The sequence below is a fragment of the Silene latifolia genome, chromosome X, assembly GCF_048544455.1.
Source record: "Silene latifolia isolate original U9 population chromosome X, ASM4854445v1, whole genome shotgun sequence".
Lineage (NCBI taxonomy): Eukaryota > Viridiplantae > Streptophyta > Magnoliopsida > Caryophyllales > Caryophyllaceae > Silene > Silene latifolia.
The window spans coordinates 12,710,904-12,738,807 of record NC_133537.1 but is presented as its reverse complement, the minus strand read 5'-3'; the positions used below and the strand labels follow the sequence as shown (position 1 = coordinate 12,738,807).

The following is a 27,904-nucleotide window of genomic DNA, read 5'->3' as shown; positions in this document are numbered from 1 at the left end:
TCCCGCCTAAATGCATTCTCCTATCAGTGGGCCTATTTTTTTGTCATCTTAATTCTTACAATTCAATACATTAGTGGGCCAACGAAAAATTCAACGTGTAAGTATAATTTTTTCTGTAAAACAAGAAACTCGGTGGGCCCCAAACATTGATATTTTATATTAATACTACCTTATTTAATAATAATAGAATTTCCATAACTATAGGCACAATCTTTGCCATAAATAAAATATTCAGTATCCTATATTTCTATACACATAAAAGTTCTGGCTCCAAACATTATAGTGTTTGTATAAAGTATAATATAGATTATAGCGTATAGTTAAAGAGTATAATTAATACAAATAAAATCTCCAAATCTTATGATGTATAAATAAATTTTGATGTATAAATAAATTTTGTCATTTTAAATAACGTACAAAATTAGCTATGATGTATATAAATAAATTTTGACATTGAAACTGAGTTTGATTAAAGCTAAGTAAAAAAATCAACTGATTATATAAATAAAACGTGTCAACTTCGCTCTTTTTAATCTTTCCATCTTATACAACTATACAAGCTAACATGTTTTAATGTCCAATATAAAAATGTGATATTATTATTGTTATTTTGTGCCTTTTTATATATTCTCTTCATAAAAAGATTTAGGATGTGAAATCCATTAACTTGAGAATTTTCATGAAAAATCCAAATCACTCCAGCTAAATGGATAAAATTTAATCCAAAATACAAGAACAACGGTAAACATTACAATTGAAGTTGCACAAATGTGCTATCAAATTTATGAGTCCGATAAACCTAGAATACTTTACATCAAAATTTCAAACTTGCAGTATGCCTCAAAATAAATAGGTTCTCCAACTAGCAAATAAGTTTAGCGCAAGGTTACCAGATACGTAATACGCTCGATACGAATTTTTGATTCGCTCAATTTAGCGTATACGATACGTTGAGTGTATTACAATAACACAATTCGCTAATACGGATCGATTCGCTTCCCCACTAAACTAAAAGAATAAGACTTGCTCACAATTTTCCCGCTCAATTAATTGGCAAATATGGGCCCACATTAAAATTATGACTTTTAAATTATTGACTAAAGATTGCATCCACCGAATAAAATATTACAATCAGAATAAAATATTACAATCAAATCAAATGCCAACTAAAAATAGGCTTAATACGGCCATTATTCACGCTTAATATACCCGTAGTATACTAATTTTTTCTTTTTTAAGTTGGTGGTTTGAGTTGGTAAGGTTTCAATTTTATTTGTTTTTTTTTTCTAAAATAAATTGTCCTTTTTTTTCTTTTTTTTTTTAAAGTTAACTAATCCTTATTAATATGGGTTGTTCTTAATAAAGGATAAAGAGTAAGAATCAATAATTCTAATTTTTTCTATTAAAAATAAAAGAAAAAAAAGAATATAGGGGTAAATAGTGTGTTTCATTGTTTGTAAATCGTCCTTCTAGATGTGTCGTATAATGTTTATATATGTTTTTGGGTTATAAGGTCAATATGCGCTTTATAATAACATAGTACTGGCCCTATATTAGATTATGTTATTCCATCATAGTCAGCTATCATTATTTTTAATAATAAAAATAGCTTCATACAAAAATAACTTAATTTAAAGTCCTTTAAATAATAGACTTTTTTTTATAATATTATTAACATTATAATCAGTACATTACAACATACTATTATAACTACAACTCATTTATGTAAAAATTAAAGCTCAATTAATTTAACCCTCACAAATGTCGTGCTTTAGCACGGGATCTCAACTAGTAGAACATTAATCTGACATCATTGTGCAAAAGTTATTATTGAACAAACTATGGCCCATGGAACTTTATGGTATGTACGCTGTATCCATACAATTTTCCAAATGGTAATTACCAATCCCCATAACATAATCTATCATATGCATATGGTTCATTGATTTATGCAAAACAATAATAATATCAATGGGAAACATTATGTAATAGTGCATACAAAAAATGATTAACAGTGATGCAACGGAAGAGACAATGTGACTAACCATAAATAATTTCATTTAATCACTGTTACGAAATATCTTTAGATATTATATGGATGTCCATATATTTCCATATCATTAGAAGATATTCTATTACCATATTACGATGTACTCCTGTACTGTATATACCCCTTCATATGAATAAAGCTACATACCCTTTCTGGTCTCTATATTCTCTCTATAACTCTCTATTATTCACAACACGTTATCAGCACGAGTCTCTAACCCTATTCTAACTTTACTCATCCGATGATAGGACAGGTATTAGGTAATGATTTCATTATACACTCTAAAATCTAAACAATACATGATCAGCCACAATTCTTCGGTTAAATCAATCTATGTATAACAACGTGTAATTTAGTTCTGTTTATAACCTTTCAATCTTTTGTTCTTTGTTCTTTTAATTGCATGCCACACGTTTGCACACAAGTACTCCATATTTGCTTGTCACCACGTTTAGTTCAGTTTTGTAATGGTTTTTGTTTTGTTTTTCTTTTCAATCGTTATTTTCAATTTCAATTTTTATATTTCGAATACGACTCATTGTAATTGTGTTCTAATTTATCTTATTTTCTTGTTAGTTAATCATGTCGAATTTGACCAAACTTGATTTTGCGGCCTTGGATATCTCTGGAAGTAATTATTCTGAATGGGTGTTAGATGCCGAGATGTATCTTAAGTCTTATGCCCTTGGTGATGCTATTAAAGTTGAGAATACAGCATCCGAACAAAATAAGGCCAAGGACATGATTTTACTCCGTCGTCACCTCCATGAGGGACTCAAATATGAATATTTGACAGTGAAAGATCCTTTGATCTTATGGCAAAATCTGAAAGAAAGGTATGACCATCTTACAACGGTAATTCTTCCTAAAGCAAAATTTGACTGGATTCATCTAAGGTTACAGGATTTTAAATCTGTTATTGAGTATAACTCAGCCATGCACAGAATCGCTTCACAGTTAATTTTGTGTGGAGAAAAGATATCTGATGCGGATATGTTGGAAAAAACATATCAGACCTTTCATAGTTCACAATTGCTCCTGTCGCAGCAATATCGCCAGAGAGGTTTTAAAAAATACTCTGAACTAGTTTCATGCTTATTGGTGGCTGAACAAAATAGCGAAATCCTGTTAAAAAACCACCAGTCCCGTCCTACTGGTACTGATCCATTACCAGCAGTGAATGCGTCAGTTTCTAGTCCATTCCCTGAAGTGAATGCGACAAGGTATGATAATAATCATAAATATTCGGGTCCCACAAGAAGTGGTGGCCGTGGACGAGGGCGAGGAAATTATCGAGGTGGAAAATTTACAAGGTCATATTCTCACCAAAAGGATGGTCCATATGAGAAGAATGAAAAAGGTGTTGAAAATTTATGTCACCGTTGTGGTAGTATAGGTCATTGGGCTCGTACCTGTCGTACGCCTAAACATCTTGTGGATCTCTACCAGCAGTCTCAAGAAAATAACAAAGGGAAGAATATAAAAGCGAATTTTACTGATAAGCATGACAATTTTGAGACAAATTATGCCGATGGTGATAATTATCTATCTCCCAAATCTGGTGAATATTTGGATTTGGACGACTCAGATTTCTTAACTTATGACACTAGTGGAGAAATTGGCCCTGTGATTGGAGATAAAAGTGTCCAAAAATTGGACTAAATTTTATTCGTATTAATGATTAAGTTATTTGTTTTTGATTTAATTTAGTTATTAGTTTGCTTTCCGATATTATCAAGTGTGTTTGTTAAGTTTATTTTACGAATATAACAAATAATTATATTATGATCAATGAATTCTGTTTTAAATAATTACGCTCATATTCTGTAATTTGTACACATTTGATTTGTCCCACACATTGTTTGCACACTCAATTTATTTGTACGTACGCATTATAGTACGTTAGTCATGCAACACATTACAGTATGTATACACATGCACCATACACAATTTTTTTTACTGCTTACGTTGTTGAAATTGTTGTATTTGTTAACTAGCTTTAATAATTACGTACGTACACTTTATATAATACTCCGTATTATATAATAACTCGTTTATAATATTTACTGCTTCACATGTTTTTAAATAGCGACAATAATTATGCACTCTTACTTGTTTTTAAGATATAATAAAAGGAAATATGTACGAGACTATAGGTTTTCTAATTTTAATATCATGTTACAATTTTATCATGTTACAATTTTATCTTCTTACTTTTCTACGCATATATGTTAATTCTTATTATATGTAATTTATTTTATAACGATTATGAGAGCTACACCTGAAGATGTATGTCTCGTGAACGATAAGAGTTTTGTGCAGTTGAATTTCATGCACTAGTAAACCTGAAGTTTACAGATAAAATAACTTTATTGTTTGGCATGACCGGTGTAGCCATCCCGGCTCATTAATGATGCGAAAAATCATTGAAAATTAGTTTGGTCATTTATTGGAGAACCAGAAGATTCTTCAAACTAGTGATTTTTTCATGTGCTACTTGTTGAGAAGACAAGTTAATTATTAGACCATCACTTACAAAGATGGGGAATGAATCCCTTACATTTGTGAAAAGGATACAAGGTATATATCCGCAGTGGACCATTCAGATATTTTATGGTTTTAATTGATGCATCACTAAATGGTCACATATTTCTTGTTGACAATTCGCAACCTGGCGTTTGCGAGAATACAAGGTCTAAATTGCGTATTTCAGCATGGGAGCAAGCAATTTTACATAAAGTAGCATTATTTTGCATCAGGCCAACAAGTTATTTACTACGGAGTACAAGAGATTTATTTACAGTCATTTTGACGAGTCAATCTTCCCAACATTAGGGGGAGAAAATAAACAACTGGTAAAAGAGATAAGTTGGAATGAATTATCGTTATCTCAGTTAGATGCCTTCACTGATCTAAAAGGCGTGGTAAAATCCCATATACTAGTTGTAAATGCTCCAGCAAAATTTAATGTCCCTGAAGGATTTTTATTTGCAAATGAGTCTAAGGCACGCATGAAGCGTGGTAGACTAATTGGTTCCAAAGAAAAATAATCCTCGAATACAAAAAAAAAGGAGCAAAAGTTTATGATGGCAATATTGAGGATAAGATAGCTTTTGAAAAGCCCCTAGAAAAGCTTGGAGACATGACTAATGATATTAATCTAAAAGAGATTCAGGTACCTGAAAATAATGATTGTGAAGAGATCTCGATAAATTATGTCATGTCAAGATAAATATGGAACCAAAAATAAAATCGACGTCGATAAGTGGTGTTTTAGTATTTAATGTAGTGCTTGATATCATGCATGAAAGAAAAATGAGGATCATGAACCAAAGTCTGTTGATCAGTGCAGACATAAAATTTGATTGGCCAAAAATGGAAAGATGCTATTGAAGCAGAATTTAAATCATTACTAAACGGGAAGTGTTTAGGTAAGTAATTAATTCGCACACTTAGGGGAGTAAAGCCTCCCAGCTAAAAATGGGTATTTGTGCGGAAAAAGAAATGAAAATGGTGAAATAGTCAGATACAATGCTCGTTTAGTTGCACAAGTATACCCGATATATTATTTCTATTAATCTTTAACAGGGTATAGTTCTTGTCCCATAGTTCTTGTCCCACCCAAAGGCATTGGAATTTACCGCTATATTTTCAAGGTACGTATAATATGGGTTTATATTATTTAAAATGCAGAACATAGTTAGCTGGTTTTGCAGATGCAGAGTTATTGACAATCCACGGAGTTGATTCAAAGTGTGTATGGTTATTCACCATGCGATCTACTTCAAAGAAACAAGTCACCAACTATTTTACATGAAGACAATACAGCTTGCATTGCTCAACTTAAAGTAAGATTAATCAAGACATTTTACCAAGGCACTTCCAAGCAAAACATTTCAGAAGCTAATCAATCAACCTCGGTTACATTGTCTCAAGGCTGTCAAGCGATGTTTTGATGAGGGGGAGTAAATACGCGTTGCACTCTTTTTCCCTTAGCCATGGTTTTGTCCCACAGGGTTTTCCAGGCAAGGTTTTTAACGAGGCAACACCTAGTGCGTATTACGGAGATTATTGTACTCTTTTTCCTTTATTAGATTTTTGTCCCATAGGGTTTTCTAGTAGAGGTTTTAACGAGTCACTTTCTCCGATGATGGACATCCAAGGGGGAGTGTTACGAAATATCTTTAGATATTATATGGATGTCCATATATTTCCATATCATTAGAAGATATTCTATTACCATATTACGATGTACTGTACTGTATATACCCCTTCATATGAATAAAGCTACATACCCTTTCTGGTCTCTATATTCTCTCTATAACTCTCTATTATTCACAACAATCACATTATTTAATAACCCATAAATTCAAATGTCAACTAAGTCATAATCATAAGTTAAAATGTTCCATCTTTTATACGTAATTCTGGCCATAGAGATTGAAAACATTCAAACATTGTCATACTGATCAAGACAAATTTTGCAAGGGAATAGTGCTAACAATACAACAAATTATCAATAGTATCATTTGATTATTTGTAATCACACATAGCAACGAACAAAAGAACAATTCAATTCGTATTGCAAAGAAACACTTTTATGGGTAAATTAATCAAGTCTAAACTGCTCTGATACCAAATGTAAGATAAACCTTTTGAATTTCAATAATGAAATCAGTCCCAAGAATCAATATAGATTTGAATTAATTCAACCCTAATACAATCAATAGACGGAATAAAGGACTAACCTTGGTCCATGTCTTACAGACGCACTCAATACAATAATAAGAAGTATAAATTGATTCTCCTCCTTAACCATGGAGGAAGAAACTGTCTTTCACCCTTTTGTTTCAGTGTACGTATGTTCTTTGTGTTTTATCAGGATAATTAATTTATTCTTTTAACTTCCAAAATATATATAATGGGTTACGTACCTTTTCACACAATCGAACCCGATCGTTCCTTTTCGTGAAAGACAACTTATATTAGGGTAAGGTAAGAAGGAATAATAATTCCCGTATTTTAATTACATTTAATCGAGACCGATCCATCACGGTATCGTCTTTTATATTAAAGTCTCGTAACATTTAATATTAACTTAACTTCTATTTAAACCCGAAACAGATAGGCCACTCGAATATTATTAAATATTCTAACATCGAAAGCGATTTCCGGAAGTTAAAGCAGGTTAGAAATGAATACACACCACCTGTTTGATGAAATGCCTAAATGACAGAATTCTAAATGCACTAACATTTTTCCGATGTTATGGTTTTGAAGGTATTCAATGGGCTACTGTGATGAAAAAAATGGGTGTTGGAAAAGACGATTGGCCATTCTGGAAAGCGATAGGAAAAGGATTGTTATGCTCATATGCATTATTTGGGGCAGTGTGGCTTTACAATGAGACATCGCCACTCGGGTGGTGGACGCTTAAGCCACGTCCTAAGGAGGAGAAAGAGCTAGCTCAATTGTACGAGAGACGGGAATTCCCTTACCCGGGTGATAAAGAGGCTATGGAATAGTTTGTGGCGAAGGGAGGGATGATTGGTACTACTATTGGACCTAAAGGGATGGTTGAGACTGATAAGGATGCGCTCAATTATCAGAAGGCGTTGCAGAATAAGAAATTCGATCAGGAGGCTCAAAAGCTTTGGTTTCGGATGAGGAATGAAGTGTTGGCCGAGCTCCAAGAGAAGGGGTGTAACACCCCATATACCAAGGAGCCTTAATAAGACCTTCCCTGGCATATAAGGGCGTTACCATCTCGGTTGCCCGAGGATAGTAATCATCAAAAGTCGATAAAAGAACAATTATAGTTTATTACAAGATTAAACACAACTACTGATATAAAAGATACAACTCAACACCACTATGTGAACTACTCTTGTCGTGACTCGTGAAGGACTCATCCCGCTAAGACTCCAGCTACCATCCAAAACATCACCTGCTAAGACTGACTGCTCACCATAAGGGATCATGGCAGACACAACAGAAACAACAAGAAGACAAACCACACAAGGTCAGTAACTGAGGAAAGACACAACAACAACAACCAACACACTACAGACACAACCAAGCATACACACAAGCCACAACTGCTCCAACCAATCACCGTCACCGACTGTCCACTGGACCAGCCCTGCCAGTGGGGGACCGCAGCCGTACCCACCAAATCCCCGCTCATCATACAGAGCGATAAACCCAAGTTTCCTTAATGTGCACATCCCTTCCTGTGGCGGGTTCCACAGAGGGCGAACCAAGGGCGTGAAGCCACTCCCGCAAGTGACCCCACTCAGCCAGGGACGCGCCCCGAATGTCACAGACAGCCAATCACAATCAATGTATTATGACAACGATAGACACAATAGCACAACACCAGCTAACTATCACAATCCGACAACCATACTGATGTAACAACAACCAAACCACATCACAAGACACTCTAGACAACCAACAGTACTGAGTAGGCGAACCTACCTTTAGCCAACCACAGCGATTCCACGTTCAATCACATGACATCAACCAAGCAAGCAATACACCTATACAAACAGTACAATAACCCATCACAACCACTACAACCCTAACTGAAAATGACAACGACAATGATGATGACGATGACATACCTATGCATAGGTATCCGGCGTCAGGACCGCTACCCGACTCAAGCAACCTATACCCAAGGCATAAGCATCCTCAAGGCTCCAATGGAAGGGATTATGGTGAAGGGAATGAGGAAATGCGACATCTAAGTTTGGGGGAAGGAGGCGGAAATGATTTGCGATTCTATCAAAACACGATTATAAACCCCCGCTATAAAGACGTGATGGTTCAAGTTAAACCTCGCAAGTGAACGATGCGTTGCACTAGTAAGGGTCGAACACGAGGAGCTTGGGAGACTACTAATTGTTTTGATTCTTATGTTTAGCTAAGTCAAGCAATAAATGAGAGATTGATTATCTAGTTAAACTAAACTAAATAACAAGTAAATGGAAATAACTAATGCAAATGCTAAAGGATGAAGGCAAGCTAAAATAATGCGGTTTTACTCAATAAATTAGGGACCTAGGGCGCGACTAAACCACCGACATTCGTAATAAATCAAGAGTTCCTTCAACTAGTTGTTAAGGGGTAAGTGTATTGAGTGGAGACGCCTCTAATTCGCCCACCAACTCCCTCCCGGGCTCATGGTGGGACACTAGTGATACCGAATCAACTTCCTCCCGGGCTCGTGACTCGATTTCCCCCGACTCAAGACTCAAGGCTTACTAAAGTGGGCCCACTCCGCCCACTTCTCATCAAGATCAAGGGCTTAAGCCCGCGATAAACTCCCGGTCATCCCTACCTTTCTCCCGAAGGCGAACTTCAAACCGAAAAACAAGGGCACCTCACTTGGGTTCTCCCTCCCGGGCTCAACCCAAGTCGGCACACGACTAAAAAGGGTAAAGCAATCAATCCTAACCTAACCAACTCCCGTTGGTGGACAAGGGTCAAAACCGACAATTACTCCCAAATAGACACACCAATCCAATTCCTTTGTTTAAACCCAAAAAAACCCCCTCCTCAACAACTAATTTAATGAACTCAATTAGATAAATTACTCATGTTACGGTCTAATCGCACCCTTGTGAAATTACTACTCACTAATCATGGTTAATTTAGCAAGACAATGAATAAAGATGGATTCTTTATGTATAAACATGATGTGAGATTGGATTCTACAATTGATCATGCAATAATTCTACTAAACTCTAATTATAGACAAATTAAGCTAAGAAGGATGAAGATTAAACCCAAAAGATACAATCTTTGACACAAGAAACCCAAAGACTCAATCTTTGGGTGAAAACAACAATGGTGAACAAGGAAAAGATGAACAAGAGAGAGAAAAACAACAATCAAACAACAAAGAGAAGAATCCTAACATAAACAACTCAACAAAACTAAAGAGTAAGCAAATGTAAACAAATGAAATTAAAGAGAGAAAGAGAAATTGAAATATACCAACAACAAGAACAATTGAGAAAACAAGGAACTTGGTGAAAGAAAGCTTGAATCTTGTAAATTGTTTGAAGGATTGTCACAAATTACAAGGGTTTTTTCTATTTCTCTCACTAAGAGTTGTTATATGATGATTATTTCCTGAGAAAACTCCGTTTTGCTTATATACTAGGTTACAAATCAAGTAAAAATGACTTAAAACAATGTCGTTTAAGCTAATAAGAGTATTGCACGAATCGGAGATGCGCCCGCCAAGATGAGATACGATGCATCGATGCGCACGGTTTGTGCTTTCTGTAAGAGATGCGCATCTTGAAGATGAGGAAGGCACCTTTGGATGCGCACGGTTTGTGCCTTCCTGTAAGAGATGCGCATCTTGCTTCGGACGCGCGCTAGACTCAGCCTTTTATTCTCTTAAGCCTTTTATTCCGTCTTGGGTTGGGCTTGTGGTCATGTGTATCGCATATGGGCCTCCCTTAGTGGGTGTAGTATTGCTAAATCATCATCTTTCCTACAAAAAAAGGATAAACACAACCAAAACCGAAACAAACTTTCAAAAGGACGGGATTTGAGCATTATAGGGAATTAAGACACTGAAATGCACATAAAATACATTCAAGTGAGCTATAAGCAAAGGTTCTTAGGCATAGAAAGAGCGTAAATAACGAAGTTATCAAATCTCCCCACACTAAGCCTTTACTCGTCCTCGAGTAAACAAAAGATGCTCAAAACTAGACAAAAGGAAGGCTCTCATTGGGTGAGCCGTATGCACAATATAAGAAACACTCACCATTATTCAAATTAATAAGCCGAATGAGTATTAGCGCACTCTACGCCCTTTCAACTCACGTAATTTCACTTATGAGGAAAAGGCAAAATTCGCAAGGCAAGTAGGGTCTTGCAAGAAAAATGCAATGCATCCATCATTTAAGCACATAAGCAAGTATTAGAATGCATCAATAAAAAAGTCAACCACTTTCCTCATCTAAACGGTCGTTTTGTTTCAAAACCGAACAAAGAGAGTTATTAGTGGAGGGTGTCGTCTCCGGGTCTTACCAAGGTGTCTATCCCCTGCTAATTCTAGCTCAAGTAGCCTATATTGACAAAACGGAGTGCCTAAGAAACAAATTCTTGGCGGGAAAGGGGAAGTACTTTGCTATACTTCCAAGAATGACACGACACACGCAAGATTCGACTCCATATCAAACCCTTGACCAAAAGGAGACCAAAGTCCGACTCTCACGGGTTTCACTAGTCACTCAAATGAAAGAACAGGGTGATTTTTGTGATAACAAGTAACCGAAATCACTCTCCTAACTCGACTTCCGAAGCATGCCCGCAATCTAATATGGTACTATATCCAATATCCGCAAGAGAAATGTAAAATGATGCACATACAAGAGAGACAACCGGGTTGTAACGGGGCTTGGTTTAGGTAAAAAGGGATCGGTGCAAACACCGTTTTATGACATGTGAGGCTATCGGTTAAGTAGTCGTCACATCCAACCAATCCGCTAAACTCTACCCATGCAAATGAATTCTTCCACAAAATATGACAAGATTGCCATTTCCAAAAATCATTCAATTCTTTACAAAGCAAGATTCGATTTGCAAAATACCAACCCTTTATTTGACACAAAATATACATTCTTTTCTTTTTGTTTTTCATTTCATTTTTTCTCTTTTTCTATTTGTTTTTCTTCTTCATTTTTTCTTTTCTTCATTTTCTTGTAAACCTCTTAAATATGCAAAAATTGGTCAACCATCAAGTTTCATTTCACTTTTGTGATATTTCGGACCGTTCACCTCAATAAAAATCAAATTTCCTACCCAATTATACTCCTCAAAACAACTACAAAGACGAACTACTCAACAAAGGTGAGATGTTTATGGAATGTAGTTATTTTATTGGCAAATGAAATGACAAGGCTTAGGCACAAATTGGGTAAACAAAAGGGAAAGATGATCAAATGGGTGAAAAATAAGCTTATTTGGATATGAGAGCTACTTTATTTGAACAAAATTGTCTCAACATGCACATCGACACTTCTACGGTAAGGAATGAGCACCATACTTATGCGTTTTAACATGACATACCACGTAAGGAGAACTACTCTCATGACCTAAACGGGACCAGTTTGATGGACCGGCCATATGGAGGCTCTATCCTCACATTTTAGTAGCTATATCGGACCTAGGTCAAGTCTCGGGCCTAATACGGTCTCACAAGGTGGTCGCAACTTGATTGTTAAGCTAGACTTCTGGGTTTTTGCAAGCAAAAACTCTAACAAGTGTCATCAAAAGGCACGAGCTATCAAGAGGGAAATGACACGGGCAAAACAAATTATCATCATTGGTAACATATGTCCTCCACATTAAGACTCCCTAAGCAAATATTTACATACGAAATGCAACGTGTATGAATGCAAACTACACATATGAACAAACTATGTGAATGCAAGAGTGAACACATATATACATGTCTAATCTATATGCATACAAGTTCTAGTCCTAACAACACACCAACAACACACACATATCCAAAACGGTTCCCAAAGGGAACATCCACATCAAATATCCCGTCCTCCTCCATGCTTATATATACAAAAAGAAAAGGAAGGATAAAGGAGAAATGATTGGAAGAATTTTACCAAGCGTCTTCTCCGATGATTCATGTGTTGCCTATCAAAATGGCTAGGACAAATGTAATATATATAATATAAACAATGCAATATTTTTGAAATTTTTGAAAATTTTCAATTTTTAGGCTTTTTTGTATTTTTCTCAAATTAACAAGCAAATATATACAAATATAAACAATATGCACAAAGTGGATATTTCCCTCCCCACACTTGAAATTTACATTGTCCTCAATGGAACAAAGTATAGGGAGAGAATAGGAAAAATAAATAACATATTTTTGTTGGTTTTGATTTTTTTTTTTTTTTTCAAAAATAAAGAACATGTTTTTGGATTTTTTTAATATTTGAAAATAAATAACTTGTTTTTGGTATTTTTAAGAGTTTTAAAATTTTCAAGATTTTTATGTAATGAATCCCCTCCCCACACTTAAAACGTGACATTGTCCTCAATGGAACAAATGTAGGGAGGGAACTAAAATGCAAGTAAAGTATAAGTAAGTAAGGGAAGAGAATATATACAATTTGGTGGTTCTTGAGGGACTCCACCAAACCTCTCATCCAAAATTGTCTTACTTGAATCTCCAAGTATCATGATCCATGTCACTCAAGGCACGGAGTAAGCGGTCAAAAGCTTTAGCAAAACCCTCAAACAAGCACAAGTAGCACCAAGCTATAGCATACCACAACCAACTTCTTCTCAAGCGATTCTTGTCATTCTTCCTCTCGCCCTTCTTTGTACCATCTTGTGGGCTCTTCATGTTGAAGTGGTAGCTAGGAGGTAGGGGGAGAGGCATCTCATAAACTTCATAGAATGAGGAAATTTCCTCATTTTCATCAAAGGAAGGAGAATGGTAAGGAATAAGAGGTGGAGGAGTCAACTTCTCAACATTGAGGTTCATGATGTTGTCATTTTTATCCCCATTTTCTTGACTCTCCTCTTGAACCGAACCATTTCCATTGAGAGCCGCCTCCAATGCATCAATTTGAGCTTCCCAATCACTTGAAGTGTTATCCAACCAAGGTGTACCTTCAAGAGAGCCTAGACCAAAAGAATCCGGAGAGCTCAAATACAATTCAATCTCATCATCAATTTGGTCTTCAAATTCATCTTTTCTTGAATCATATTCTCCCAAATCTTCTTTCATATCAACTCTCAACATAAGATCACCTTCATTTCCCTTCTCATTTGTTGAGAAAACTTCCAATGGGTCCAAAAATAAAGGCTCTAAATTAGGTTCATCCAAGTTATCTTGCACCATATCCACCCTACAACAAAAGTTGCCCATATGAGGAGATTTCATGGAATTGTTGAGTTCAAACTCAATCTTCTCATTACCCACTTGGAGTGAGAGTTTTCCACTCTTAACATCTATCATAGCACCTCCCGTGGCCAAGCAAGGCCTACCCAAAATGATTGGCACATGGCTATCTTCGGGCATGTCCATGACAAAGAAGTCGCATGGGATCACAAGTTTTCCAACCTTCAAAGGAACATCTTCAATTACACCCAAGGGATACTTAACCGAACGATCGGCTAGTTGTAGGGAGATCTTTGAAGGCTTCAAATCTTCTAAGTGTAGCTTCTTAAACAAGGAAAGAGACATTAAGCTAACACTAGCTCCCAAGTCACACAAAGCTCTCTTTATCTTCACCCCTTGGATAGAACAAGGAATAGAAAAGCTTCCCGGGTCTTCAAGTTTGCTAGGAAGTTTGTGAGTGAGGATTGCACTACACTCCCTAGAGAGGTTAACGGATTGTACCCCTTCACTCTTTATCTTCATAGTCACAAGTTCCTTTAAAAGCTTTCCATAGTTAGGGATTTCGGTGATCATGTCAAGAAATGGTATGGTGACATTCATACTCTTCAAAATATCAATGAACTTCTCATATTTCTTCTCAAGCCTTGGCCTTGCAAGCCTTTGTGGAAAGGGAATTGGTTCAACATACTCCCTTAGAGGTGGAGTAGGTTCTTTGACTTTTGATGGAACCGGTTCATCTTCTTTTGGTGGGTCAACCATTTCAACTTCCTTTGATTTTTCCACTTCAACTTCAACTTCAACCGGTGTATCTTTCATTGATCCACTAGAAACCCTCTTCCTTTTCCACCTTGGAGTCTTCACAACTTCCTCCAATTGCCTTCCACTTCTCAAGAATATCGCATTCATTTGCTTTGGCTTCACCGTGTTACCCGAAAACTTGCCCGAATTTTGAGCCATTTGACTCAATTGTTGTGAAATTTGAGCAACATGAGTTTCCGTGTCCCTTTGAGAAGCTCTAATCTCATCATTAACACGACTTTGAAAAGCAATGTGGTTGTTGATACGTGCATTTTATATAGTCTTTTTAGTCTAATTTATGCACGTATTTCTATGCTTTTATCGTGGTTTTATGCTACGAAATGCCCCGAATATGCTACTTTGGTGTATTTTGTCTTAATTGAAGGAATGAACCCAAAAGGAGTAAAATCAAGCCGTTTACCGTCCGTTTTGCATGCATTTGGAGGAAGAGTGGATTTGGAGCAGAAATATTGCTGTCTTGGGATGCGTGAAGCTATTTCAGGAGCTAAAAGGACAAGTCAAAGTCAATCTGACGTGATTAATAAGCTGCTGAAGTTAGTATGCACTCGATCGAGTGATTTTCTAGTTGATCGAGTGGTTTTAGGATTAATAAATAGTCGATCGAGTAGTTTTTATGCTCGATCGACCAGTTCCTTATATGTGTTTAGTCGATCGAGTAACTATCTTGGTCGATCGACCAGTTTTGAGCCTGAGTTGCTCGATCGAGTGGTTTTATTCCACTCGATCGAGTGGATTCGCTGATGGGCTGGACTTTTAAGCTTATTTCCGTCATTAGGTTTAGGAATAATCCTATTTTCTTATAAATAGGAGCTAGGACGATATAATTAGGGGGGCTCTCCTCTTCTATTATTTCCAATACACTGTTACTATTACTTTGCTCTTAATTTCCGGATCTATTTCGACTGTAACTCTCTTCTTTCCCTTTTCTCCTTATTTTATATTAATGTTTGTTATTCCTCCTTCCCTTATTCTTGTTCTTTCATTTATGTCTTGCTAAATCCCTTTAATATGTTAGGATTAGGGAAGCCGTGGTAGTAATATGTTAGGATTGACTTGATTAGATTAGTCTTGCGATAAGAATTGTATTAAGCAATATAATTGTTATCAGGTTGAATGAATGCATGCAGGAGACCAATTTATTTAGTTAACCCCGACCTGGATCGAAAGATTGGAAGGGAAGGCTTGCTTAATTACAATAGGTGATACCTAATTAGGGCGAAAGCTAAGTTAGGAGACCCTAGGGCGATTAGAGACCGAAAGGGTATAATCGTAGGTTTAAGGACCGAAAGGTGACGACCTCCCTCTTCTTATCAATAGTTTAATCAACTCAGTTGACCCGATAGTGCTACTGCCACGGTAGACCGACTCCTAGCATATTTCCTTTCTCTTACTGTTAATCTCTCGCATTCCCTTCTCTCTTGCCTTATTCTCTAGTTTAGTTAACACAATCAATTCAACCCCCAATAGTGACATTAGACAGACCGAATTAAATAGATAATTAGCAAAATAGCCTCCCTGTGGAGATCGACCCTACTTACCGCTGACTTCTGTTAGTAGTAACTTAGGTATTTATTTTTGGTGTAGAAACGACCGCATCAAATTTTGGCGCCGTTGCCGGGGAGGCGACGCTTTTATCTGTGTTATTTTGTTCGTCTTCTGCCTCGAGGGAAGACTAAGTACCTTGAGACTGTTCTTATCTTTCTCTTTAGTGCTGTTTTGATAGGCCTACAGGTTTATTGGACGGGCTTCCGAGGGAGATTATCGAAGGGAAGGCTTGAGTACCTTCGATCCCTCTTGCCAAGATGACATCTGTCTCCCGACTAATCGCTCAGTTTGAAGCCCAAGCTGAAAAACCTGCTAGTTGGGAAATGAAGAAATCTTGGGGATGTGGTGCTGCTGAGCACAATGCAGCTGTAGTTGTGCCGCCACATCCACCCTATCAATGGCCACCGCAACAAGATCCTCCTGATATACAGAAAGAAGAAATTGCGGAGCTGAAATCTTTATTGGAGACACTTGCATCTCAAATCCAAGAATATGATAGACGTATGGAAGCTCAAATCATTGAGCTAGAGTCTGAAATTGCTCAGTTAGCAGCTGAGTCGGATAATTGGCAACCAGAAGAGGCATACCTTGCTGAGAGCGGTTTTTCCCATGAAAAAACCGTGTTGCCCAATGCTGAGGATGACGTTTATGACTCGGATGACGAATTTCCATCGTATTTTAAGAGTTTATGCGAAGATTTTAGCCCTGTACAGGAGGAATCACTCGATCGAGTGACTAACATTAGTCGATCGAGTGAATTTCCAGGAGGAAGTGGTCGATCGAGTAGTAAATCTGCTCGATCGAGTGGAAATCAGGAGGAAAGTGGTCGATCGAGTAGTAAATCTGCTCGATCGAGTGAGTTGGCCATTGGGAGCTTTGATTCGTCACTTGGGTTTATTTTGGGTGACGAGTTTGATGATGATAACGGTTACAGTGAACCTCCCTTATTCACAGCCAAGTTGGATACACTTGAAGCTGCGATTTACGGGATGGATTCCACTGAGGAGGTTGATGAAGAAGCAGCTGAGACGGTCATTGCTCCTAGCACGGATGAGGTAATACATTCCTTTGTCAGTGATTCCGTCGTTGAGAGCGACCAACCTGAGATAGTAAACGATAATTTCATTATTGTTTGTTTTAATAGTATTTTACCTAATATGATTCGTGCTTCTTCTTTTAAAGCTATACCCTCTCACATGTGGACGCGTAATTTAACGAATTTTCACCGCCCCTGTCATCTTAATCTCGTTAATCTGAAACGAGGCCCTACTTTATTGACGATTGCTCCCGCGCTCCTTTATTATGTGGATAAATTTAGGAGCTCGCATAGGAAATTTGTTAGGCTTAAACAGTTAAATAATTTTATTTCCTATACTTGTATTCCACTATGGTGCTACTTATGCTTTTGTGTAGCACATGCGCAGATGTACGATCTTATGCTGCGCGCTTTGAGCTGTTTTGATTGTGATTAATTAGAGAGCCTCGAAGAAAAGAAGGTCGATCTGGGACCTGACTGAAGCTAGCGCTACCCGGGAGGCAACCCGGAGAATTTTATTTTGCATTTTATTTAATTTCAGTTGTAATAAATGGTTTTTATACCATAGACTATCTCAGTATGCTTGTTTAGTTAGTTTGCGGGCTGTTTTATTTGCATTTTGCAGGAACACGCTGAGAATCACTCGATCGAGTAGTTTTTCTACTCGATCGAGCACTTTTGCTGATGAATCCACTCGATCGAGTGAAAGTTTTACTCGATCGACAACCTGCAAAATAGAGAACTACTCGATCAACTGCTTTTCTCCCCGATCGAGCAGTTTTAGACGCCCATTTTACTCGATCAATTACTTTTCTTCTTGATCGAGTGCCATTGACTTGGATTAGCTTCCTGAGACGGTTCCCGGGACTTCAGCAACCTCCCATGTTCATGGTCGGTTTGGGGAGGTCCCCTTATTCGCGCAATCTTGTGAGTTTTTCCGCTTTTACTCGTTTCTTCCTTTAGTTTGCATTTCTTTTCCATGTTTTGGTACAATGAGGGCATTGTACAGTTTGGTTTGGGGAGGTTATGCATCCATATCTGTGTCTGCATGCTGTTTTTATTGCATTTCTGTTATCACATTTAATTTATGTATGCATTGTCTTTTAATCTTAAAATTCAAAAATTCCATAAAAATTAAAAATTCATAAAATTCAACAATTTTCACGTTTATTTTTAGCATATAGGTTGAGTCGGAACGGTAGGTTTCAATGATGAAATTGCACTGCATTTGTCTTTTTGCTTAAGCCTTGCATATAACTGTTATCTTTTTAGCATTGTCTTATCGCATAATCTACGAGTTTATGTTAAAATTTAGCTGAACGAATAGACTTGACCTGAAATTTTGGCAACCTACTTATAATTTCTAAGGATTAGAGCCTTATAAACTGGTGTCATTTATGACCAGTTTCATGTAGGATTGTGAGTAGTTACTCCTTGCATAACATGTATCATTAATTTGCACGTATATAAAATTCAATTGCTTCTTGCCTTCATACATTCGGGTTAGTGGTTGGTGTCACATGCAGGGAGGTGCTTACAATTTCCCCTTCTTTCATTTTTACCCATAAACTCCACATTAGCCAAATTTGCCTGTTGACCCTTAACTACATTCCAAATTTAGCCTGCCTTGTCAAGCTAGTTTAGATTGTTTTTGCGGTATATATTTCATTATGCCAAATTTGGTTCATATTATATCGATTTGGAGTTGGTAGAAAAGAAGAGAAGGAGGATGAGAAAAGAAAAAAAGGGAATAAAAAAAAAACGTGAACAAAAAAAAAGATTTCGAAAATGAAAAAAAAAAAAGAAATCGGAAAAAAATCAAAAAAAAAAAAAAGAAAAAAAAACGTGATGAAGGAGAAGAAAAAGAAAGAAAAAGAATTGGAATGTGAAAGAAAGAGACCGTCTGTGCTTAGTATTGATTTTGTGACGGTTTCGCTCCTATATTCTATCTTATATCATTTGAGGAGTATGTTCAGTTTGGTTTGGTGAGATTTTGTGCCAATTGAAGGGCACGTGCTTAATTCATAATTGAGTTGGGATCGGATATGTTTCATATGGTTCTGTTTAGGTATTAGCTTGGCCGCCTATACCTCCACATTCCCATAAATGTTTTGCCTTTTCTTACCCATTGTCTCACTTTACCATATTTTTGTAAGCCTCGGCTGTGACGGACCTTGTTTGGTTGGAATGTGTGTACGGTAGCTAGCATTGTCTATCATATTAGTTGCATGCATGTTTATGTGGGTCGTAGTCTAGGTGAGCGACTATTTTTCTTTCTCTCTTACATATATTTGTTCACCCTTTGCTTCATGAGAGAAGAGTGACCCGTGAGAGTCCATTATTAAAGGTCTTGCAAGGTCGACGGTTCAGCTTTATTATAAACATCTTACAACTCGTTTGCATTTGACTGTTTGCTATAAGTGTTAGTTTGCTTGCATTAAATCGGTTTAAGTGGGCATTTGTAGCTAGCTCTGAGTTATCTTTTTCCGTTCCATTAGTTTGCATTTAGTTTACTCGAGGACGAGTAAAGGTTTGGTTTGGGGAGATTTGATACGTGCATTTTATATAGTCTTTTTAGTCTAATTTATGCACGTATTTCTATGCTTTTATCGTGGTTTTATGCTACGAAATGCCCCGAATATGCTACTTTGGTGTATTTTGTCTTAATTGCAGGAATGAACCCAAAAAGAGTGAAATCAAGCCGATTACCGTCCGTTTTGCATGCATTTGGAGGAAGAGTGGATTTGGAGCGGAAATATTATTGTCTTGGGATGCGTGAAGCTATTTCGGGAGCTAAAAGGACAAGTCAATGTCAATCTGACGTGATTAATGAGCTGCTGAAGTTAGTATGCACTCGATCGAGTGATTTTCTAGTTGATCGAGTGGTTTTAGGGTTAATAAATAGTCGATCGAGTAGTTTTTATGCTCGATCGACCAGTTCCTTATATGTGTTTAGTCGATCGAGTAACTATCTTGGTCGATCGACCAGTTTTGAGCCTGAGTTGCTCGATCGAGTGGTTTTATTCCACTCGATCGAGTGGATTCGCTGATGGGCTGGACTTTTAAGCTTATTTCCGTCATTAGGTTTAGGAATAATCCTATTTTCTTATAAATAGGAGCTAGGACGATATAATTAGGGGGGCTCTCCTCTTCTATTATTTCCAATACACTGTTACTATTACTTTGCTCTTAATTTCCGGATCTATTTCGACTGTAACTCTCTTCTTTCCCTTTTCTCCTTATTTTATATTAATGTTTGTTATTCCCCCTTCCCTTATTCTTGTTCTTTCATTTATGTCTAGCTAAATCCCTTTAATATGTTAGGATTAGGGAAGCCGTGGTAGTAATATGTTAGGATTGACTTGATTAGATTAGTCTTGCGATAAGAATTGTATTAAGCAATATAATTGTGATCAGGTTGAATGAATGCATGCAGGAGACCAATTTATTTAGTTAACCCCGACCTGGATCGAAAGATTGGAAGGGAAGGCTTGCTTAATTACAATAGGTGATACCTAATTAGGGCGAAAGCTAAGTTAGGAGACCCTAGGGCGATTAAAGACCGAAAGGGTATAATCGTAGGTTTAAGGACCGAAAGGTGACGACCTCGCTCTTCTTATCAATAGTTTAATCGACTCAGTTGACCCGATAGTGCTGCTGCCACGGTAGACCGACCCCTAGCATATTTCCTTTCTCTTACTGTTAATCTCTCGCATTCCCTTCTCTCTTGCCTTATTCTCTAGTTTAGTTAACACAATCAATTCAACCCCCAATAGTGACATTAGACAGACCGAATTAAATAGATAATTAGCAAAATAGCCTCCCTGTGGAGATCGACCCTACTTACCGCTGACTTCTGTTAGTAGTAACTTAGGTATTTATTTTTGGTGTAGAAACGACCGCATCAGTTGTCAAGTTTGGAACCGGATTTTTGGTTGGCAATCACCAATTGCTCAAAGGCTTGCTCCCTAGTTGGTTTTTGATTTTGTTGGACTTGAAAATTTTGGATCAAATGACAATTAATTGGGGTATGTCCTTCTTCACCACAAAGTTCACAAGATAACACTTGCCTCGTGTTGGAGTTGGAGGGCTTGTTGGAGTTCAATAATGCTACTTGTTGAGTGAGGTCCTCAAGCATACTCTTCACTTCCACATTGAGCACCGTATTAGAGTCTTTACCCTTACCCTTTCTTGTTCGTCTTTCATTGTTCCAATCCATTGTCCTTGAGGCCATCTCTTCAATCAAATCTTTTGCCTCTTTGTGACCCAAGATATCTAAGGCTCCCTTACCCGAACCCGAATCAAGAAATAGCCTTAGGTCTTACGTCAAACCTTTGTAGAAATTATTGATCAACTCGGGCTCGGATATGCCATGGTGAGGGCATAACCGTTGGAGTCTCTTGTACCTCTCCCAAGCCTCGTACAAAGTATCATCTTCCTCTTGAGTTAACCCTTGCAACTCACTCTTTACCTTAGCCGTTCTTGAAGGAGGAAAGTATTTTTTCAAGAAGGCCGAGGAGAGCTCACCCCAAGTCTTGAAAGAGTCGGGATCACAATTCTTTAGCCAATCCTTAGCCGCTCCCCTTAGTGATCTAGGGAACAACCTTAGACGGACCGCATCATCGGATATCCCATTCATCTTATACATGTGACAATTGTCAAGAAAATCATTAAGATGGTCATTAGGTTTCTCCAAGGGACTTCCCCAAAATTGGTTATCTTGCACTAGGTTAAGCAAAGCATTCTTAATTTCAAAATTGTTGGCTTGGATCCTAGGCCTTTGAACACTAGAATTCACAATATGCTTTGGGGCCATGTAGTCCCTAATCGGAACCGGTTCACCCATTGTTGTACTTTTCGGATTTTCAAATAGATTCTTAAAAACCACTACACACTCAAGTCATGAATAGATTAGCAAGATAGATGGCACACCAAGGTGTGCAAAAGCAACAATGACTTAGTCTAAACTAGAAAAAAACAATTAATATCTAGCCTTTGCTCCCCGGCAACGGCGCCAAAAACTTGATGGTTCAAGTTAAACCTCGCAAGTGAACGATGCGTTGCACTAGTAAGGGTCGAACATGAGGAGCTTGGGAGACTACTAATTGTTTTGATTCTTATGTTTAGCTAAGTCAAGCAATAAATGAGAGATTGATTATCTAGTTAAACTAAACTAAATAACAAGTAAATGGAAATAACTAATGCAAATGCTAAAGGATAAAGGCAAGCTAAAATAATGCGGTTTTACTCAATAAATTGGGGACCTAGGGCGCGACTAAACCACCGACATTCGTAATAAATCAAGAGTTCCTTCAACTAGTTGTTAAGGGGTAAGTGTATTGAGTGGAGACGCCTCTAATTCGCCCACCAACTCCCTCCCGGGCTCATGGTGGGACACTAGTGATACCGAATCAACTCCCTCCCGGGCTCGTGACTCGATTTCCCCCGACTCAAGACCCAAGGCTCACCAAAGTGGGCCCACTCCGCTCACCTCTCATCAAGATCATGGGCTTAAGCCCGCGATAAACTCCCGGTCATCCCTACCTTTCTCCCGAAGGCGAACTTCAAACCGAAAAACAAGGGCACCTCACTTGGGTTCTCCCTCCCGGGCTCAACCCAAGTCGGCACACGACTAAAAAGGGTAAAGCAATCAATCCCAACCTAACCAACTCCCGTTGGTGGACAAGGGTCAAAACCGACAATTACTCCCAAATAGACACACCAATCCAATTCCTTTGTTTAAACCCAAAAAAAACCCCCTCCTCAACAACTAATTTAATGAACTCAATTAGATAAATTACTCATGTTACGGTCTAATCGCACCCTAGTGAAATTACTACTCACTAATCATGGTTAATTTAGCAAGACAATGAATAAAGATGGATTCTTTATGTATAAACATGATGTGAGATTGGATTCTACAATTAATCATGTAATAATTCTACTAAACTCTAATTATAGACAAATTAAGCTAAGAAGGATGAAGATTAAACCCAAAAGATACAATCTTTGACACAAGGAACCCAAAGACTCAATCTTTGGGTGAAACCAACAATGGTGAACAAGGAAAAGATGAACAAGAGAGAGAAAAACAACAATCAAACAACAAAGAGAAGAATCCTAACATAAACAACTCAACAAAACTAAAGAGTAAGCAAATGTAAACAAATGAAATTAAAGAGAGAAAGAGAAATTGAAATATACCAACAACAAGAACAATTGAGAAAACAAGGAACTTGGTGAAAGAAAGCTTGAATCTTGTAAATTGTTTGAAGGATTGTCACAAATTACAAGGGTTTTTTCTATTTCTCTCACTAAGAGTTGTTATATGATGATTATTTCCTGAGAAAACTCCAGTTTTTGCTTATATACTAGGTTACAAATCAAGTAAAAATGACTTAAAACAATGTCGTTTAAGCTAATAAGAGTATTGCACGAATCTGGAGATGCGCACTGCCAAGATGAGATACGCACTGTCAGATGCGCACGGTTTGTGCTTTCCTGTAAGAGATGCGCATCTTGAAGATGAGGAAGGCACTGTTGGATGCGCAAGGTTTGTGCCTTCCTGTAAGAGATGCGCATCTTGCTTCTGGATACGCGCTAGACTCAGCCTTTTGTTCTCTTAAGCCTTTTATTCCGTCTTGCGTTGGGCTTGTGGTCATGTGTATCGCATATGGGCCTCCCTTAGTGGGTGTAGTATTGCTAAATCATCATCTTTCCTACAAAAAAAGGATAAACACAACCAAAACCGAAACAAACTTTCAAAAGGACGGGATTTGAGCATTATAGGGAATTAAGACACTGAAATGCACATAAAATACATTCAAGTGAGCTATAAGAAAAGGTTCTCAGGCATAGAAAGAGCGTAAATAACGAAGTTATCAAGACGCTACTCGATCGAGTAACTAACTTACTCGATCGAGTGACCCCTACTCGATCGAGTACTCAAGCTACTCGATCGAGTAGCCTCGACTAGATCGAGTACCACTCACTCAAAGCTTACCACTTCACCAGCCAACGCTCGTAAGGCTCCCCAAAGACTGAGACATATCACTAAGGTCGGTCAACGTCAGTCAACGGGTCCCTAAATGGACGGGTATTACAGTCTTCCCCCCTTAAAAAGAACTTCGTCCCCGAAGTTCGACTCCTCCTCTCCCGAACCACACGACAAAGACACCCAAGTCAACACCATCGTTTACCCGACACAGGTCAACAAAACTGTTTAGCAATACTATCCCCCTACGTATGTTCATTGAACATCATCATCATCAACCACCTAACACCCGACACCCACACAATCCTCAACGAGATACTACTTCCTTTTTGATTTACTGAACACGTACCAACAAAAAGGATGATCAACTCGACTGTCACTTGCACTACAACCTCGTATAATTCAAACATGCACCAATACAGCTACGGGACTATATAATCATTCATCACATGGTCAAAAATTACCACTATCAAGACACACAACTCAACGGTTTAGTCACAAATTCACAACAACACATGTTCCTGACTTACACTACGTATGTTTCATTATACCCGATTACGTTAACCTTACAACAACCCTTCTGCTAATAACACTGAATTCTCAAGTCATCATAGCGAATAACGTACCGAAAGAAAATATACAGCATGCTATTTCGTTCAACAATTAAAACTCTTACTCAATTGCACTACAACCACCATGAAGCTATCCAAAACAATCATATAAAACTATTCAAACAATTATTCACATACTTTAAAATACCACAAAATTGTTATAATTATATCATTTTTCTTTTGCGACATTACTCTTCCCCTCTTAAAAGGAACTTCGTCCCCGAAGTTCACCATTAAACAACTTCCCTGTCCCTCAAACCGATTCTTATTACATCTTATTGACATTACTCATAAACCACAACCGACATTAATTCATACTGACATAACCAAATCTTTGACATTACTTAGTTACAACTCATACAACATAAAACCACAGTTATGATGTAAAACATCGCGGATATATTGTTACAAACTAGCAGCAAATCCAACAATTATTTGTTATACGACCATACCGAACAAGCCACAATATGATAAACATTGTATTCCATTTATCCAGCTTACCACATAAATATTACAAGGTAACACAAATACCGCTAAAACTGTGTGAAGTGATCAAAATGCATATCCGACGTGTGACAGAAACAACACTTTCTTGACATTACCTGAGCACGACCCCCACAAGATACGATATATATATATATATATATATATATATATATATATATATATATATATATATATATATATATATATATATATATATATATATATATATATCAACTTGGACAATACCACCTTCCCTCATTGATTTGTTTTTAACATTCCGACCCACACAAACCATACAAAATTACATTCACAACTCGACCATATGCAATTATATAACCAACGGTGAGGCTAAACAATGTTAGTAAACACCAACAACAACGATTAATGTAAAAGTATCCAAAAATATGATGATTCGAACAATTCTAAACTCGAAATGTCCCTGTAACAGTGACACTCGATCGAGTTGGTCAGGCACTCGATCGAGCTGGCCCTACACGATCGAGCTCATCAGCTACTCGATCGAGTAGGCAGAGATCAGAATACCCATCTAATGACTCACCTGCAGCTACTCGATCGAGTGAGGGGCACTCAATCGAGTTGCCACAGGTGGAAAAGTCCCCTGAACTTCAAACATAAGGCATACAACCATATAAATATGAGTCGGGATACTAGCCCGACCCTCAAATCCTGCATAAAAGTCTAACAGTAAACAAAATACGGCCTTATGGCCAACCATACAAACCGAACATCCAAGAAAGTATCAACCGAAAACGGAATAATATCCATCACACACTATGAAACATAAGAAGAAGAAAATGGAGTATATCACTCCTCCTACTGCTCGTCCATCACCGCATCATCACCAACGCCACCACCAGAAGTGCCTGCTCCCGCTGCATCATGACCCGCATCACCACCAACACCTGCACCTGCTCCCATGCGCCAAGGGGACAAACAACCAAATGGGTTTGAATGAGGCTCTCCCCAAGTAGACCTATCCACACCATAAGAGTGGAAGACGCCACTGTCATCCCCAACACCTCTCCACCATACCGGCTGAGCTCCCATGGTCCCAATACCCTGTACATGAGCAATCTCATGAAGATTCCGGAGAGTCAAGGTAGAAGACACCCTCTCTGTAAGGTAGCTCTCACGCATCTCTGGGCTATCGAAAGAAGGGTAACCAGGAAACTGGTACTGGTACTGTGGCGGCACTGGCTGCTCCGGCTGCACTGGCTGAGTCTCAGCCATCTTCTCTCTCACTCGGCGTGGCCCCCTCTCCATCCTAGGCCGGTCCTCCTCAGCTCTCACGTTCTCCCCCTTCCTCGGCTCGGGCATGACCTGTAGGATCTTCGGGTCAATGAGGTACGTCTGCACCGGTGGACGCCCCTCCCCCTCCTCATCGTCAGAATCGGCAGCTATAACTGCCGGTGGTAAAGGCTCAGTCGCCGATAGGTGCTCAGGAGCTGGTATCCGCATCCAACTCATACCCCATACTCTCCATGCCAAACTCCCATCCGCTAAGGTTCTCAACCATTTCTGGTCGAGGAAGTAGTCGCGGTCCAAGGTAGGCACCGTGGTAGTCAAAGGAGTATAGGCCGAGGAGGCCTCAAAGGATGTCAACCTCTCTACTAGACGTGTGGCAATGGCACCACAACTCAGAAATCTAGTGTCAGACGAGGCCATCAGAGCTAGACTGGCACATATAAAGGCAAGGGCACTAAAGGTGACAGGCTGTGACTGGGTGGGGTTAAGATAAGACACCAAGAGCATCAACTCATGTGAGTTCAACTTACTCACATCCTTCCTCTCGTAGAGCAGACACGTCAAAGCACGTAGAAAGATCTTCAAAGTGACATGTTGAATATCATTGATCAACATGTTACTCAAAGTAGGAGCTGATTTATCGGTAAAGCACGGCATGAGGCTACTAACCCCACACTCAGAAGGAATATCACGAAGAGCTCCCTTGGCAGGCTTAGCCAAGCCAAGGTGGGTCGCAAACATATCCATGGTCAACAGAAAACTCGTGTTCATCAGGCGAAACTCCACAGTCTGTTCCACCGCGTCGTATTTAAACGAACTCATGAACTCAAGGGTCAAAAAGGCATAAGAATGTTTCCTGAGACGGTATAGTCCTAACATCCCCAAAGTCTCAAAGATGTGTCTGACATCGGTCTCAATCCCTAAGTCAGCCAAGAGAATGGTGTCTATACACCGGGTAGGTCTCATCTTCCGTTGTTGCAAAGCGATAAAATTACCCCTTTGTGTGAAATCCACAAAGACTACAGACGGGTATTCGGCATCGCTACTACTACCGGTCCACTCCCCTCTCCTACCTCGAGCTCAGAAGCCCTTCCCCTTTTGCTCTGTCGGGTCCCCACGGTTGGTCTCGGCATCTGCTTTCAACACATAACTTAAATGCACAAACCACATACATTTGAAAACATGTAAAACAATC

At 38.3% G+C, this 27,904-nt stretch overlaps 1 protein-coding gene and 1 pseudogene across 1 annotated transcript; both read left to right on the top strand.

The window, feature by feature from the left end:
• The first annotated feature begins 2,632 nt into the window (after nucleotides 1–2,632).
• LOC141616894 (uncharacterized) lies at nucleotides 2,633–3,712 on the top strand. The gene has a single exon (XM_074434050.1). The coding sequence runs from the start codon at nucleotides 2,633–2,635 to the stop codon at nucleotides 3,710–3,712; it is 1,080 nt and encodes a 359-aa protein (XP_074290151.1).
• Nucleotides 3,713–4,590: 878 nt separating this feature from the next.
• On the top strand, nucleotides 4,591–7,782 carry LOC141616893 (uncharacterized; annotated as a pseudogene).
• Nucleotides 7,783–27,904: the final 20,122 nt, after the last annotated feature.